Raw genomic sequence first — 15,714 nt, 5'->3', positions numbered from 1 at the left:
GCAGGTGGATCTCTGAGAGTTCAAGACCAGCCTGGTCTAGAGAGAGAATTCTAGGACAGCCATGGCTATATAGAGAAACCCTGTCTCAAAAAGAAAAAAAAAAAAAGAAGAAGGAAAACCCACTTACCATGCAGTAAGTGAAGGAAAGTGGTTTCTCCTTTGTTCTCAGAGGCACTTGCCCACCGCAGCAGGCCAGGCTGGCCTCGGTCCACCAGAAGCTCTGTAAAAGGCACAGGGCTTGCCGGGCAGTGGCGCACACCTTTAATCCCAACATTCGGGAGGCAGAGGCAGGAGGATCTCTGCATTCGAGGCCAGCCTGGTCTACAGAGCTAGTTCCAGGACAGCCAGAGAAACCCCCATCTAGAAAAACAAAACAAAAAGTCCCAGGGTTAAGTGGCCTTTGCTTCTGAGGGGCTGCCTGGCCGTAGGCAGGGAGTGGATAACCGTGACCTTGTCAAAGACTGGGGAACAAGTACAGATTCCCAGAAAGCACCAAGCACCAGGGGTCTACAGGATCACCAGGACCTGGCCAGTGGCACTGTAGGAGGAGGGCACACCAACACCAGCACAAGCCTAGAGGCCCCACCCCCCCAGGTCTGGACTGCCCCAGCCAGGCTTCCTCTCCCTCCCTCTCCCTGGGGATTCCACTTAGAGCTCAGAGCTCCCAAGTTGTGTGTGGGCATTGTACTCTGGGACCCCAGAAAGTCACCACCAAGCCCGCTGAGATGGTTCCCCATAGACTGGCTGGGGAAGAGGCTGAAGTTTGGGCCACAGCACATTGGACATCTACTCTAAGGCCTCTGCCCTGGGCTGGGCTGCCCACCACAGGGGAGAGGAGGTTATGGGGATGGGGCAGTAGAAGGGGGGATGTGGAGGGTAGGGGAAAAGGGGAGGAGAGGCAGGATGTGGGGGGCAGTGGGGTGGTATCACAGGTGCCTCTGTCCCTCTTCAACCCCTCTCCAGACTTGCCTCTGTTTCCAGCCCAGTCCTCATCTTCCCCATCTCCCACCCCTGCAGGGGACCACACACCCTCTGCCATACCTGAAACAGGTAGCTTTCCTCCATGACAGCCACAGTGTCCCTAGTCCAACCCACATGGGACAGAGGCTGCTTAGCTGCTGCCTAAACCAGGCACAGCACTGCACTTAGGAGGTGGAGGGTCAGGAGTTCAAGGTCATCCTCAGCTACATTAGGTACTTAGGTACATGCATACATGACTAAGCTCTGTGTCCATGGACCCGAGCAGCATCACCCGTGGCGAGGCCCTGTGTGACTTGCACCTACATGTCGTTGCAGGTGCAGCATGTGTACCCGGCGCAGGTGCAGTACGTGGAGGGCGGGGATGCAGTCTATGCCAATGGAGCCATGTACGTGTCTCCCGTGGGACTGGGACACCACAGATTCTCGACTCCAGTGTTCTCTATGGGGCTCGTGTGGAATCATGTCCCCAGGGTCATGTCCCTCCCTGTCCTGAGATCTGAGTTCAGAACCACTGGCCTTATGCTCTTGGCTTCTAGAAAACTCTATAAAAATATCAAACCAAAGCCACAGTCCCCTGGAGAACAATAGCCTGGGAACTTTCCCTCTAGGCCATTTACAAAGCTTATTTTCCAATTTTTAAGCTGTTCTGAAACTTTCTAGAATTTTCTTTCTTTTATCTCTCTTTTGTGTATGTGCATACTCGTGTGTGTGTGTGTGTGTGTGTGTGTGAGAGAGAGAGAGAGAGAGAGAGAGAGAGAGAGAATGAGTGCAGTGCCCATTGAGACCAGCAGGGGTGTCACGTCTCCTGGGGCTGGAGTCACAGGTGGCTGTGAGCTGCGGAGTGGGTGCTGGGACCAAACCTGGGTCCTCTGCAGGAGCAGCAAGCCCTCCAGCCCTGTGTCTTCTTGGCATATATTTGTTATAAAATGGTGGCACTTTCTGTCCCACAGTCGAGCGGCCTATGCCTACAACCCAGACCCTCAGCTCTACGCCCCCAGCAGTGCAGCGTCTTACTTTGAGACTCCAGGTGGTGCTCAGGTGACAGTGGCAGCCTCGTCCCCACCGGCAGTCCCCTCCCACGGCATGGTGGGCATCACGATGGATGTTGCAGGGACTCCCATCGTGTCTGGAGCAGGAGCCTACCTCATCCATGGGGGCATGGACAGCACAAGACACTCCCTGGCCCACACTGCACGCTCCTCACCTGCCACGGTATGTACAGAGGCCCTGCGGGCAGCTGTAGCCCTGCTAGCCTAGGCATCCAATGTGCGGGGAGGTGAGCAGGAAGGACCAGGCTGTGAGAATGTTGGGGAGCAGAGCCGCTGCTGGTGGTTCTCACTGGCAGCCTCTCAGCCCCCCCCCCACACGCGCGCACACACACACACACACACACACACACACACACACGGCTGTGCCGCGGCAGGTTACAGCCTCCTGATGCAATTCAGTTCACTGCTCTCCTGCTTTATATAAAACTTCATTTGGACTTTGGGGTTTTATAGGAAAGGGGAGCTGAGACAGGGTTTTGCTGTGTCCCAGGCTGGTCCAGAACTTCCCCTGAAGTGTAGGCTGACCTCAGACCCCATGCTCTGCCTCAGCCTCCCAGGTATCCAGCTGCATCTCTGCTTTTGATGTTTATTGCCATTTTATCATTTTTTTAAATCGCCACACACTCATACCCGCTCTCTGACGCAGAGCCCTGTGGGACTCGGTGTGTGTAGGTTCCTGGATTCCTGTGGCACATCCTCCACCAACCCCACAAACACCCTGGCCTAGATGCTGGCAGCTGTGGGTCTGTTGTGTCTGCTCTGACACTTACGGCTGTCAGAAGCAGAGTTGCAGCTGCCCTGGGGCTGGCTTCCTGCCCTCACCATGCGGCCATCAGACCCCTGACTTGAGTCCACAGTTCCACAGTTCCTTATGTGCCCAGCTGGAGGCCTCTGGCTGGGAGCACAGTGAGCAAATCAGGCTGAGCAGTCAGGGTGCTGTCTTTGCTCCTGGGGGGCGGGGGTGGGAAATGCCTCCAAGTGGGGTTGCTGTGCAATCTGCCTCTTACAAAGCTACCAGTCTACCTCCCACTGGTCAGCGGTGCTTTCAGTCACCTTGTCAGGGAGTCAGAGTTGCTCCTTGCTGCACTTGGAGCTCTTGACATTTCTTTTCATTCTCTCTATCCTGGCAGGCGAGTCATAGAGCCTCTCTGTGGTGATAATTTGGGTTTTCTAGCTGGGGATGATAGCCAGCCAGGCGCTTGCCCTGTGGTTGAGCGTCACTTGAATAGTCTGCTTAAGGTTCAGCTGGTGTCTTCCTGCTCCTGAGTGTGGAGAAGTCTTTATGTCCCAGAAACAAATTCCCGTCAGACACATGATTTGTAAACATTTCCTGTGTCTGTGCTTTCTTTTCTAAATTGTTTAAATTGAGGGTCTTGGGAGACGGCTCAGTGCTTAAATGTGCAAGCACAGGGACCTGAGTTTGGCTCCCCAAATGCTTGTGAGTGCTGGGGAGGCACATCTGTAACTCCAGGGTCCCTGGGGCAAGCTCTCTAAGGATTAGCCATATCCGTGAGCTCTGAGTTTGATTGAAAGAGCCTGCCTCATTGAAGACAGTGGAAGAGCAACCTAAAGCATCATTCCTACTATGGACCTGTCCTAACCGTGTGCGCACACACGTGCAAATGTACATACCACACATGTGCAAATATTCACGCCAGTTCCATATATTCTCTCTTCCTATATCCATCGAGACCCCAACAGCCAGCCCCGAGGACAGGTGTGAGACCAGGCCACTTGCTTTCTGAGGGCTGTGAGGTTCCAGTGCTGTGCTTGCTGCTCCGGCCGACACCTGAGCCTGGCAGCATGGGACACATAGGACCCTGTCCCTCAGTGGGCGGGCTGAGGAACTTGCTGTGGAGTTCTCACAGCCTAGAGCATTTCTATAAGATGCCGTCGGCTTGGGCAGCCTGTCCCACACGCTGGTCATCGTGTCACAGACCCCCCAGGAACTGCAGTGTCCACCGTGTGTCTCGAATGTGCAAGCATGAGCACTTGAATCTGGGTCCCCAGAACCCATGAAAGTGCCAGATGGACTGATGGGCATGGAGCCCACCAGTCGTTTCTGCCTCTGGAGGGGGAGACGGGATGCTCGGAGCAGCTGCGGTTGACACTGACATCAAAAGCACATACTTTAAAGGGGTAGACAGTATTTCAAGTTAACAGTTCTTTTTGTTTCCTTGTATCTTTTTTATCTTTCAAGTCTTTTATTGTTGTTATCATTATCATTGGCAGTTTGACATGGAGGAAACTTTGAATGTGTGGACTGGTGTCTTTCCTCAAGTCTGGGATGTTTTCAGATATTATTTCTTCAGATTCCAAGTTGCTCTCCTTCCCCTGCTCTGGAACTATTGGTGGGGTCTTTGTTTTATGGGACCCCGTCCTTGTTTGTCCTTTTGCTCTTAGCTCCTTGGCCATAGAAAGTTGACCTAGGTCATAAGCCCACTGTGTTGCCCTGGGCCCTCAGGATGGCCCTGTGTGCAGACTCATCTGTCCGTATTTGGATGTGTCATCATTTTCTGTAGCAAAGAGTTTCTTTAGCACCATTGTGTGGAAGCCCTAGCTGCCCCATCCTTCCGTCCTCCCAGGGCTTGCTGTTGGAGCAGTTGTCGCTGATCAATTGTTTGATTACCTTTCTGGGCCACAGTGAAATCTGTATTCTTTGTCATGGTGAGCCCTGCAATCTGTTGGGAGCTGAGAGCCAGCCGGGGCCATGTGGATCGTCTGGGTTCTCTTGCTGCCGCCGTCTTGTTGTTGGATGAGGTGTCAGCCGGTGACTGCACACTAGTCACTTGAATGAGGTCTCCTGTGTATCCACTGCTCTCCTGGGAGGGGAGGTGGTCCCAACTTTGCCCTCGCTCCAGATGTGGTTATTTTACATGCCGAGTGGGGAGCTCACAGATGTGGCAAGACTCCATGTTGCAGCTAAGTTTAGAGACTGCCAGCCCTGCAGTGTGAGTGTGACATTAGGTACGGCGATTCGCAGTGAGGAAGGACAGCTGCTTGCTTTTGTGAGGATAGGGTTCTTTCCACACAGTCCCTGTAAGCTGGAAGAGCAGGTGGGGACATAGAGCAGAGGCCTCGCCACGCTCCAGACCCAGAGATAGAGGAGATCCGCACAGATGTACACTTTCAAGTCCTCTAGTTTTTTGATAACTAGAGAAGATAGTTATCTTTATTTTTAATACTATTAATGGTGACTTATAATGGGCCAATTACTTTTAAAAGAGTGAATACATAGATTTAATTGTTCCACCATAAATTCTGTGGGAAACATTGTTAGGTTTAATTCCTTCTTGTTGCTTGAGAGGTTTGGGTTTTGTTTTGGGAGAGACACATTCGCCATCTTCCTGCCTCATCCTCCCAAGCACTGACGTTCCTCCCCCACATCTGGCCTGATAAATATAACCCTTAAAAACAAAATTTGGGCCAGGTGTGGTGGTGCACACTTTTAATTCCAGTGCTCAGGAGACAGAGGTAGGAGGATCTTTGTGAGTTCCAGGCCAGCCAGCGCTGTACAGTGAGACCCTGTCTCAAATTTAAAAAGACAGACAGACAGACAGACAGACAGACATAGGGCCTGGGGAGTGGATGGTAAGGTGCCTACTGCGCAAGTATGGGGCCTGTGAAAGCAAGGCATGGAGGTGCACAGGTGTCATCCCAACCGGGGACAGGAGCGTCCCTGGGGCCCGCGGGCAAGCCCAGCAGAGTTAGCAGGCTGTAGGTTCCCCGCCGCAATCCCCCCAGCTCTCTTTCATTGGAGCCTCAGCAGTTTTAATAGTGTACCGAGTCATCAGCTCAGGTTCAAACCTGCTGTCGCTCACTGTCCCCCTCCTGGACGCCACCTGGAAGGGCTCCTCCACATTCAAATACTCACCCAGTCACCCCTGCTGCCCTCTGCTGCTGGCATGCCCACCTGTACCCAACACTGACAGGAGCAGAAGTTGCCCACAGTGCCTTCTGTGCGGTGTGACAGCTCATGTCCTGGCTCATCCAGTGTCACTGTGGGCGATCACAGGGCCATCATGACTCCAGGGCCTCCAAAACCGTGGCCTCACTTTTTCTTGTCACACTGTGTTTATTGTGTGTGTGCATGCACGTGCTAGTGCACACTTGTGGAGGTCAGAAGGTCAGAGGGCCGCTTGTGGGAGTGGACTCTCTCCTTCCATGGGGATCCTAGGGATTGAACTCAGGTCACCAGGCTGAGGCCTGGCCCCCCTCTCCTGAACATGGTTCTAGGGAGCCTGGTGAACGAAACCCAGCAGGAGCCTCTGCTGTCCCGGATGTTAGCTCCTGCTGCAGGGCCAGCTCATGCTCCACAGTCACATGGCACTGCCACAGCCAGGCATCGTAAGTGCGGCTCGCCCCCGCTCCACCCCACCCAGGGCCTCAGCCCAGGTCACAGCTCCCGGAAGCCTACTCTGTCCCCACTGTGTCCCCCAGCTCCTCATCAGGCATGACCCCCAGTCCCTCAGCAGGGCTCAGTGTCACCTGCTGTCCCCAGCAATGGGGTGGTTTGGGATGTGTAGCTCTGGCCTGGCTCACATCTGAGTTCACACAACTGTGCAGAAGTTTGGTTCTCAGGGCCTGGGGAGAGGGCTTAGTGGTGACGTTTCTGGCCCCTTCAGCCCCCACCTAAGAAACTGGGCATGGTGGGGTCTGCCTGTGGCCCCAATGCTGAGGAGGATCCCAGGAGCTTGCTAGCGAGTCAGCGAGCCCCAGGTCAGGAGAGAGACCCTGTGTCAAAAGATAAGGGGGAAAAGGGACTCAGTGGCCCTCACAGAGGACCAGGCCTGCAGTGGCTCACAGCCATCTGAAACTCCAGTTGCAGGGCATCTGACACCCTCTCTGACCTCTGCAGGCACCAGGCACATGCACTTACTGCACTGACAGACAGACACGCAAGCCAAACACCCACATACATAAAGAGCAACACGAGTGAGTGAGGAGACCCACTGAGGAGGACCCTGTTTCCTCGGCCTGCAGAGAGATGCTCAAGCTGGGCTCCTGGTGCCTTGTGTCCTGTGCTGGGATGTGATGTCAGTCACCAGTGGCCGTCCCATCTGCTGCTGTCTTGGGCTCTGGGCTCAGGAGCATGGTGCAGGGCCTTGCGCCTGCCACAGCTTCACTCGTGCTAACGCCTGCCTCTCGCTGCTGCTGTTGTTTAGCTGCTAATACAGGCTGGGGCTGGTGTGGCTGCCTGCCGCTAACCATCTGATCTCCTTCTCTCCCCACCCCACCCACCCCACCCCACCCACCCACCCACCCCCCCCACCACCTCTTTGGTTTTGTCCTGTCTCTGTACACATCTGCGTAGCTTGAAATGGCGATTGAGACTCTCCAAAAAAGCGAAGGCCTCGCCCCCCACAAAGGCGGCCTACTCAACAGCCACGTAAGTGCGCTGGGGCCCCGGACACCCTGCTCTGTCTGGAGTGCTCACAGATGTTAGAAAAGCCAGGGCTGTGACAGAAGGCTAAGGTGGTTAGCCTTGCAGAGGCTAACGGGAGAGAGAAAAACACTAGCCAAAGATCCCAGAAGCCTTAGCTGGTGAGGAAGACCCCATGCCCGCCCTCACACTGCTGCATGGGTTTTAGACTTGAGGATGACCCCCATGTCCCAGGCTTGTCCCTGCCAACCCAGACAAAAGCCTGGCAGGTCTTCTGCTAAACTGTGCTGCATAACAATATCCTGTCTTAAAATGGAAAAGATGGACCAAGCGTAAGACCTGGGGATCCATTCTTGCTACTATCACAAAGCAGGTGTTGGCAGCTCATACCTCACACTGTCACCAGCACCCTCCACAGCACAGCAGGTCTGGGGTCAGGGGTCAAGGTCACCCTCCACAGCACAGCAGCTTCTGAGGCTAGCCAACTGACTCCATTTCCAGGGCATCTCATGCCCTCTTCTGGCCTTTGAGGGCAATGCATGCACATGGTACACAGACTTACATGCAAGCAAACACCTGTACACATGAAATAAGATACATCTAAAAACAGTGATGATAAAAATTAAATAATGAAGCAAAAATACAACTTTCTAAAGGGGGAAGGTGGTTTGGGACTGGGTGGCCATGAAGGCCCTCAGCTGTGTAGTTTGGAAATGTAAGACAGGCGGCAGACATTCTTGGCTTTGCTCTGTGATGGAGGCCTCTCAGGGAGCTGAGCGCCCTGGTTCAGACTCAGCATGGCCGGATGGGACTAGAACACCGTAGGGCTCGGTGTTTGGGGGGCTGAGAGGGAATGTTCAGCTCTCTAACACCCCAAATGCCTCCTGTCCAGCGGGTGGGCCTCTCGTGCTTTGGTATTTATTTACTCAGAAGCAGGACCTTGCTATGTACTCCAAACTCCACATACTCCTACCCAGAGCCGGGTGTAGCTGCTGGGACCACGGGCCTGACTGTTAGGTATTTGATTTTTTGTTTATTGAGACAGACTTCCTGTGGCCCAGGCTGGCCTGGGTTTCACTATGTGTCTGAGGCTGGCTTTGTACTTGCAAGCTTCCTGTCCCAGACTCCTGAGGGCTGGGATGACAGGAGTGTGCCACCATTTCCCTGAGGCTTCTAACATCTGCTTTTTGTCCAGCTTGATCCTGTGAAACCTCCCCCCCCAATACATTCTTGATGGCCCAGGTTCCCAGTGGAGTGGTGTAGGAGGCTGTGACTCTCTGGGAAGAGGGGCAGATGCTGATCTAGAGAAAGGTCTAGAAGTCTTGAGGGTTTATAAGGTTGGTGCTGTCCCAGGCAGTGTGGTTCTGTCTCAGGAGGCAATGACAAGGACATTTCCTTCCTGTGGGGTTGGCTCGACCCCTCCAGGATGAACAGCCCCTCCACTGCTAGACGGTGTCCTCCTGGGGACAGCGTCCAAGGAGCCTTTGGCATGTTCCAGGGAAGGGCCACACACCACCCAGGTTACACCTTGAGGGGAAGCCTGGGATTGGCCACAGGCTTAGGCTGAAGGCAAATGACTGTGACCACCAACAGCCAGAGGAGGCACTCCGGGAAAGCCATCTGGGGGGACAGAGCCCTTAAGGTGTTGTGTCTGTAGGACATTCAAAACGTTTGCGGGGACACCTGCAGCCTCCACCCCAGAGATTCCCTGCAGGCTCCTATGGACAAGTGTCCCCTCCTTTCTACGACCCCTTACCTTGGACTTTGGTCCTTAAGTGTCCTTCGTGCCAAGGTGCTGGGCGCCTGCATGAACAACTCACGGAGCTGTGAGGAGGTCAAGGGCCCTGATGTGTGAGAGCAAAGTTCTCGCTGGATCCTTGTGCAGCTATGGGCCCTGTGGCATCGGGCTGCGCTCGGGCCGGATCATGCTCCCAGAGGAGTGAAATGACTGCATAGCTAGCACTGGGCTAGCGCTGGCCTGGCGGTCCTCAGTGTTCTAGCAAGTGGGAGGCCCATGGATGGCCCTGAAGTACTGGGTTCTGCATCAGGATGGGGAGGAGAAAAGGACACTGTCCCCAACCGGTCAGAGGTGGGCAGTGAAGCCAACTGTTAGGCGTCAGGATGAAATGAGAGCCCTAGCACTCTGTCCCCAGGACCTCTACTCCTGAGGCGCAGCACAGCTGAGAGCCTGGCACCTTGATCAGTACCAGCCATGTCAGACTTGTGACAGGAGGGCTGGGTGTAGCTGCTGGCCTGGGCGAGCAGGGTGGCAGTATGGCCGGGAGCCCTAGCTCAGTGCTTGGAGATCTGCATGCCTCTGATGAGTGAGCAGCCTTGGAGGCCAACTCCTACTCAGCCCCTTAAGTTCACCTGGTTTACCCAGAGGTAGAGCCAGGCCTCCACCTCTCTCCCAGACTGTGGCCTGCCATCTCCAGAGAGCCAACTCTTGGTTCTGTAGTGCCAGAAAAACATGCCTGGGCCTTCTGAGCTCTCCAGACACAGATGGCTCCAGCCTTCCGTCCACTCTGCCAGCTGCCCTGCAAGCATGGCACCAGCATTTTTGTTTGGAACCTCTGCTGTGTCCCCAGGGCAGCCCTTTAACTTGGGTTTCTGATCTACGATGAGCATGTTCCCAGGGTGAGGGAGGAGGGACACGGGAGGAAGGAGGCCAGGGGGAGGCCACATGGGTGTGCAGCGGTTGTCCCAGGGACACTTGCCTGACCCCAGAGTACACCCCCTGTTTAGAGAGGATCACAACCTGCTCCCCTCTGCAGTGGGGACCCAGCCATGTAGCAATGCACCTGCCAGCCTGTTCCCTGACAGTGATTCCCCTTGGAGATGCTGCCCAGTCTGGGTCCAAGGGGATGCGTACGCATGGACACAGGGGCCACCAGGCTGGGAGGGACCATTCACAAGCCACAGTGGCCTCACGTGGAGAAGGACTCGCCCTCCTTGACAGCATCGTAGCTCGCACACACATAGTCACAGGATAGCCACTGGGTCAGGTCACATGACTGACTCCTGAGACAGAATCAAGACAGGAGGGCGCAGCACCCACAGGGAGCAGGTGGTAGAGTCTGGCGCCTCCCGAAGCTGCTGCCTCTGTACACAGCCTCAGCCTGTGCCTTTCACTGACCCTCCGAGCCACCCCTAGGTGTGGGTCTTACCCAGAGCCCTCTGACTTTGGGAGTTGGGGCAGCAGGCCATCAGTGACCCCTGTGGCCTGGAGCGCAAGAACTCCATGTCCACTGTCCTGTTTCTGCATCGAATATGTCACTGTACTGTGGGTCCTCGAGACTTTGGTGTTCCTGGGTATGTGGTACTGTGTCTGTTTCGGCCTGGAGACATAGCCGATGTGTCTCCATCATATGGGGGCTCATAAAATATGACAGAGAACACAGAGGCCAAAGTGTACATGCATAGAATCAATGAGTGGATGGATGTGTGGATGCATGCATTGGTGGGTGGGTGCACAGATGCATGTATTGATGGATGGGTGGGTGGGTGGGCAGATGGATGGACAGAAGTGATTGACATATGTGTTCAGGGGACAGACATGAGTACCGGTGGCTCTGTCACTACCCTTGCCAGCACAAGGAAGTGAGCCGCTGTCCTGGAGCTCCAGGCCTTTGATGCCCATCTGTCCTCCAGCTCCAGTGGCTTCTGGATAATTACGAGACAGCGGAGGGCGTGAGCCTGCCCCGCAGCTCCCTGTACAACCACTACCTGCGCCACTGCCAGGAGCACAAGCTGGAGCCTGTCAATGCAGCGTCCTTCGGCAAGCTTATCCGCTCTGTATTCATGGGCCTGCGCACGCGGCGCCTGGGGACCAGGTGGGTGACAGCGACCAGGGCTCCCCAGAGCCCACAGGCCCAGTTCCAGTGGAAGCTTCTTGACTTGCAGTTGCCCAGAGTGGGGGTGGGGTACGCTAGGAGGAGATGGGTTTCACTCTCGTTTTGTAAAATTTTGTTGTTGGGTTTTTTGCTTGTTTGTTTGTATTGTGGTTTTTTTTTTTTTTTGATGTTTTGTTTTGTTTTTGAGACAGGATCTCACTAAGTAGCCCAGGCTGGCCTTGAACTCCCAGAGATCCACCCATTCCTGCCTCCTGAGTACTGGGATTAAAGGTGTGCACCACCACCACCCAGCTTCACAGCTCTTTTTGAAACCGGCAGTCATTCTGCCTTGCCCTCCTGAGTGCTGCGGTAGCCAGCCTGCATGCTGTCCAGTCACGGGGTCACTGTGCACTAGCAAAAGTGGGTTCTCCTTGGGAACAGATGAAGGAGGGAGGCACTGGGGGACAGTGGCAAAGGACAGCCATCTCTGCCATGAAGGCCAGCTTCCAGGCTGGGGCTCATCTGCCCGTGTGTTGCCCGAGCGTGGCAGGGTCACCTCCTCCTGCCTAGTGTGGTGCTGCACAGCTGCCTCCCAGCACTCAGGACCTGTGGGCAGGTTCCTGGGCTACAGTGCATTCAAGCCAGCTGGGAGACAGGGGTTTGGGGAAGATTCGGGAGACTGGGGAGATTGGGGAAGAATCGTCAGCCATAAACATAGTCGGCAGATCTGGGCTAGACACAGCTGGCCTTTCCTACAGTGCCAGCTGCCTCCCCATCAGTGGCTGCTGCGTGTAGAATGTCCCCATGAGCGCCAAACCTAAGAAGAATGTCCCCACACAGTGCCTACCTTTTGCTGATTTGTTTCCAGGGGCAACTCGAAGTACCATTACTATGGGATCCGCCTGAAGCCGGACTCCCCTCTGAACCGACTGCAGGATGACACACAGTACATGGCCATGAGGCAGCAGCCCACACACCAGAAGCCCAGGTAGGTGACGCCGGCCACGCTGCCGGACCCGCAGCCCAGACCTAGGGTGCCACCACAGTGTCTCCCAAACATGGCAGGCAAGACAGGCCATTCTCCAAGTCTCCTGCTCTGCCTCTTGTGTGTTTGGGCAAATACACAGTGGCGTGTGCTGTCAGATGCGGGGATCCTGTCCTTCGCCTGTGCTGCCTCCCACCCAGACCTTGCCAACACTAAATTTTCATTTATTTTCTTTTTGGGTGTCTATATTTCTGATATTTTCTAGAAGACCACATAGTTGAAACCACAGACCCTAATTGTCTTGTTTTATTGAGGTGTTGAGGACCTCAAATATTCTAGGAGGGGGCAGAGCTCCCCAGCTCCTCACAGGAGGATTCAAGACAAGGGCTACACCTGTGACCACACCCCAACCCCTCCCTGGGGATTCTAGGCGGGGCTCCACCCTGACCACTTCCCCAGCCCCTCATTGGTTCCTTCCAGAACCAGCAAGACAGAAGCAAGCCTTCACCCTTGTCAAGGGACCTTCCAGATAGCTCATGTGCACCTCCGAGTACATTTTCCCTCCCCCAGGAGGCCTCAGCACATCCATCCCACATAGTGCTGCTAGGCCTCAAGGTGGCACATATGTCCCCTGACTAGGTACCGACCAACCCAGAAGTCAGACAGCCTTGGGGACAGCGGCGCTCATGGCAGCCTGCATGGCACACCTGAGCAGGCCATGGCCACTCAGGGCCAGCATCACCAGCAGTACATAGGTGAGCATGGGACCTGTTCCGCCATGTAGGAACTTCTAGATGAACCGTCTTCCTGATATCACTGGGATTCCGGAATGATGGCTGTGTGCCCAAACAACAGCTAATTATTAGTGACCCTTCTGTACCCCATGCTGACTGTGAACCCCCAGTCCTCCCGAGTGCTGGGGTGACGGGTCTGTGGTACTGCGGGTGGGACCCAGGGCCCCATGCATCGCAGCAAGTGCTCTAGCCAGGATCCAAGCCCAGCCTGTGTCGTCCCCTGGAGCCTGTATGTGTGACATGACATGCATGTGTTGTCTCTTCCAGATGTGTCCCACGTCTTCCCAGAGTTCCCAGTCCCTGACCTGAGCAGTGCGCTGCTGCAGGAGAGTATCACCCCTCATGATGTGAAGGCCCTGCAGCTGGTGTATCGCAGGCACTGTGAGGTGACGCCCTACTTGGCCAGACCCACCCCCCACCTGCAGCTCCCAGGCACCACTGCCAGATCTGGGTCCCGTAACCCCCTCCAACAGGGCCCTCTCCTGGGCACCGCCTCTGCCCACTCTCTTTCACTAGCCCCTTTGTGGACCTCAGAAAGTCCCACTGCTTCCCAGCGCACCAGGCATGTGACTGGGCCTATCCCCTGACAGGCCGTTCTGCTCCTAGGCCACCTTAGACGTCGTCATGAACCTCCAGTTTCAGTACATTGAGAAGCTGTGGTTATCCTTTTGGAACTGCAAGGCCACCTCCAACGATGGCCGTGCCTCGCTGCCTTCCAGGTGACACCCCAACCTCAGGACAGGGCAGGAAAATGTTCAGGCTGTATGCTCCCCAGTTTAACCCCAAGTCAATCTCCTGATCCCTTCCCTGTGTCTAAGCTGCCTGAGACATCGCCTAGACACCCCTTCTCCCACGTCCTGCCAGCGCCTTCCTTCTCCAGCACCCTGTTCTGCTGCTGGACTGGGGAGCCAGGGCCTTGGCACATGCTGGGCAGGGCGTCTTACCCCGAGTCATGCCCCCAGCTCTCTTGCCATAGCCCAGATTGGGGATGGCTTTTTCATCCTCCTGCCTCGGGTTCCTGAGAGTCAGGATAATGGCCTTGGGCTACCATGTTGTGAGCTGGTGTAGCAACTGCAGTGACTGTGTTACCCGAGCCACAGGCAGAGAGGGAGCAGTGCTGCTTCATGGGGAACCAGAGGCCCCGATCCTGGTCCCTGCCCTGTCACTTTGTGCTCACCGTGTCCTCTCCCCCTCCCACAGCGACGAGGAGCCAGAAGTCACCCTCCTCCCAAAGGACAAGCTCATCTGTCTGTGTAGGTGCGAGCCAATCCTGCAGTGGATGCGCAGCTGCGACCACATCCTATACCAGGCGCTGGTGGAGACCCTTATCCCAGACGTGCTGCGGCCTGTCCCCAGTAAGCCACCCCGTCCTCAGGCCCTGTCCCCAGAGCCACCACTCAGCCCTGTGGTTCCCTCACCTGCTGACTCCTCCCCATTCCTGACCCCCGGGGACTCTGCCAGGCAGCAGGGTGCCAAGAGCTGGCCAGGGCAGGTGCCCGGGCTTTCCAGAAGGTTCTCTGAAGGGCAGGTAAGAGCAGCCAAGAGTTACCTATTAGGAAAGCCATTGTGGCCACCTCATTTTTAAGGGCATTGCCAGGCCACCATGGGCACAAGGGATGTTTGCTAGAGACAGCCAGGACCTGCACAGGCCCTTCCGGGCTCAGTGCCACAACCCCAGAGTGGGCAAGGAGCCCGGCTTCAGCTTTGAACACCTTCTCTGCAGGCAAGCTGTGTGTATGTGGGGCTTGGCCAGGGTGCCATTCTGCCTCTCAGTAAGTTGAACACATATTTTCTTTAAATAAAATAAATTAAATTCTTTAAATAAAATAAATTAAAATTTAAAAAAACCCACTAAAATCAGTCTGAAAATAAATTAAAATCAAAAGAAAAACAAAATTGAAAATATAAATTGCCTGATAATCCAGGCATGGTGGCACACACCTGTTATCCCAGCACTCAGGAGGCAGAGGCAGGAGGATCTCTGCATTCGAGACAGCCTGGGTTACAGAGTGAGTTCCAGGATAGCCAGTAGAGAGATCCTCTCCCAAAAACAAAAATAGGAAGTCCAGTTTTCTTCTTACAGCAGGTCAGGATAAAATAAATTTGGATATTGACAGAATACACTTTGTATATTCGTGTGTGCGTGTGTATGTCTGTATGCACTGTGCCTATGAGTGAGTGTGCGTGCATGTGCGTGCGTGTGTGTGCGTGCGTGCGTGTGTGTGTGTGTGTGTGTGCATGCGTGTCTGACCCTGAGGCCGTGATACTGGGAACGTGTGCATCTTGATTGCAGGGCAGCTCAGGCAGTGCTGGGTGCTGGGCAAGTGTCCCTGGTCTCCATGCCAGGAGCTCCATAACCGTGACCGCCATGTGTGCTCTACCCCACTTACCCTGAGCCTCTGATTCCCACCTCCAGGTTCTCTGACCCAGGCCATCAGGAACTTCGCCAAGAGCTTAGAGGGCTGGCTCATCAGTGCCATGAGCGGCTTCCCTCAGCAGGTCATCCAGACTAAGGTACCAGCACAAATGGGTCCATGGGGCCCCTCGGCCTTTATGGTGACAGGAATACCCCTGTGCCCCTCAGGTCACCTCCCCTGTGTGTCTGGGGATGTTGTGAGGGTGGAGGAGCTGGCGGGGAGAGGGCCATGGAGGCAACAGAGGTGACGCTCCTGGGTCACTGCAGAGTGGA

The 15,714-nt window shown here is 55.1% G+C and overlaps 1 protein-coding gene across 2 annotated transcripts in view; it reads left to right on the top strand.

The window, feature by feature from the left end:
- Rfx2 (regulatory factor X2) overlaps positions 1–15,714 on the top strand; it is a 61,319-nt gene that overhangs the window by 33,973 nt on the left and 11,632 nt on the right. Inside the window, exons 4-13 of one of the 2 annotated variants that reach the window (XM_041669905.1) lie at positions 1,297–1,367; positions 1,932–2,193; positions 7,345–7,419; positions 11,065–11,246; positions 12,115–12,234; positions 12,871–12,986; positions 13,293–13,411; positions 13,632–13,744; positions 14,226–14,380; positions 15,442–15,539. In XM_041669905.1, coding sequence (XP_041525839.1) covers positions 1,297–1,367; positions 1,932–2,193; positions 7,345–7,419; positions 11,065–11,246; positions 12,115–12,234; positions 12,871–12,986; positions 13,293–13,411; positions 13,632–13,744; positions 14,226–14,380; positions 15,442–15,539 — 1,311 coding nt within the window. The remainder of the gene's footprint in view (positions 1–1,296; positions 1,368–1,931; positions 2,194–7,344; positions 7,420–11,064; positions 11,247–12,114; positions 12,235–12,870; positions 12,987–13,292; positions 13,412–13,631; positions 13,745–14,225; positions 14,381–15,441; positions 15,540–15,714) is intronic. The other variant, XM_041669904.1, reaches the window with a different exon arrangement.

Source organism: Microtus oregoni, unplaced genomic scaffold, assembly GCF_018167655.1.
Source record: "Microtus oregoni isolate MIOR12 unplaced genomic scaffold, Mior012 000019F_ref0000042, whole genome shotgun sequence".
Lineage (NCBI taxonomy): Eukaryota > Metazoa > Chordata > Mammalia > Rodentia > Cricetidae > Microtus > Microtus oregoni.
Note: the sequence above shows the minus strand (reverse complement) of the source record. Positions and strands in the feature narration are given on the sequence as shown.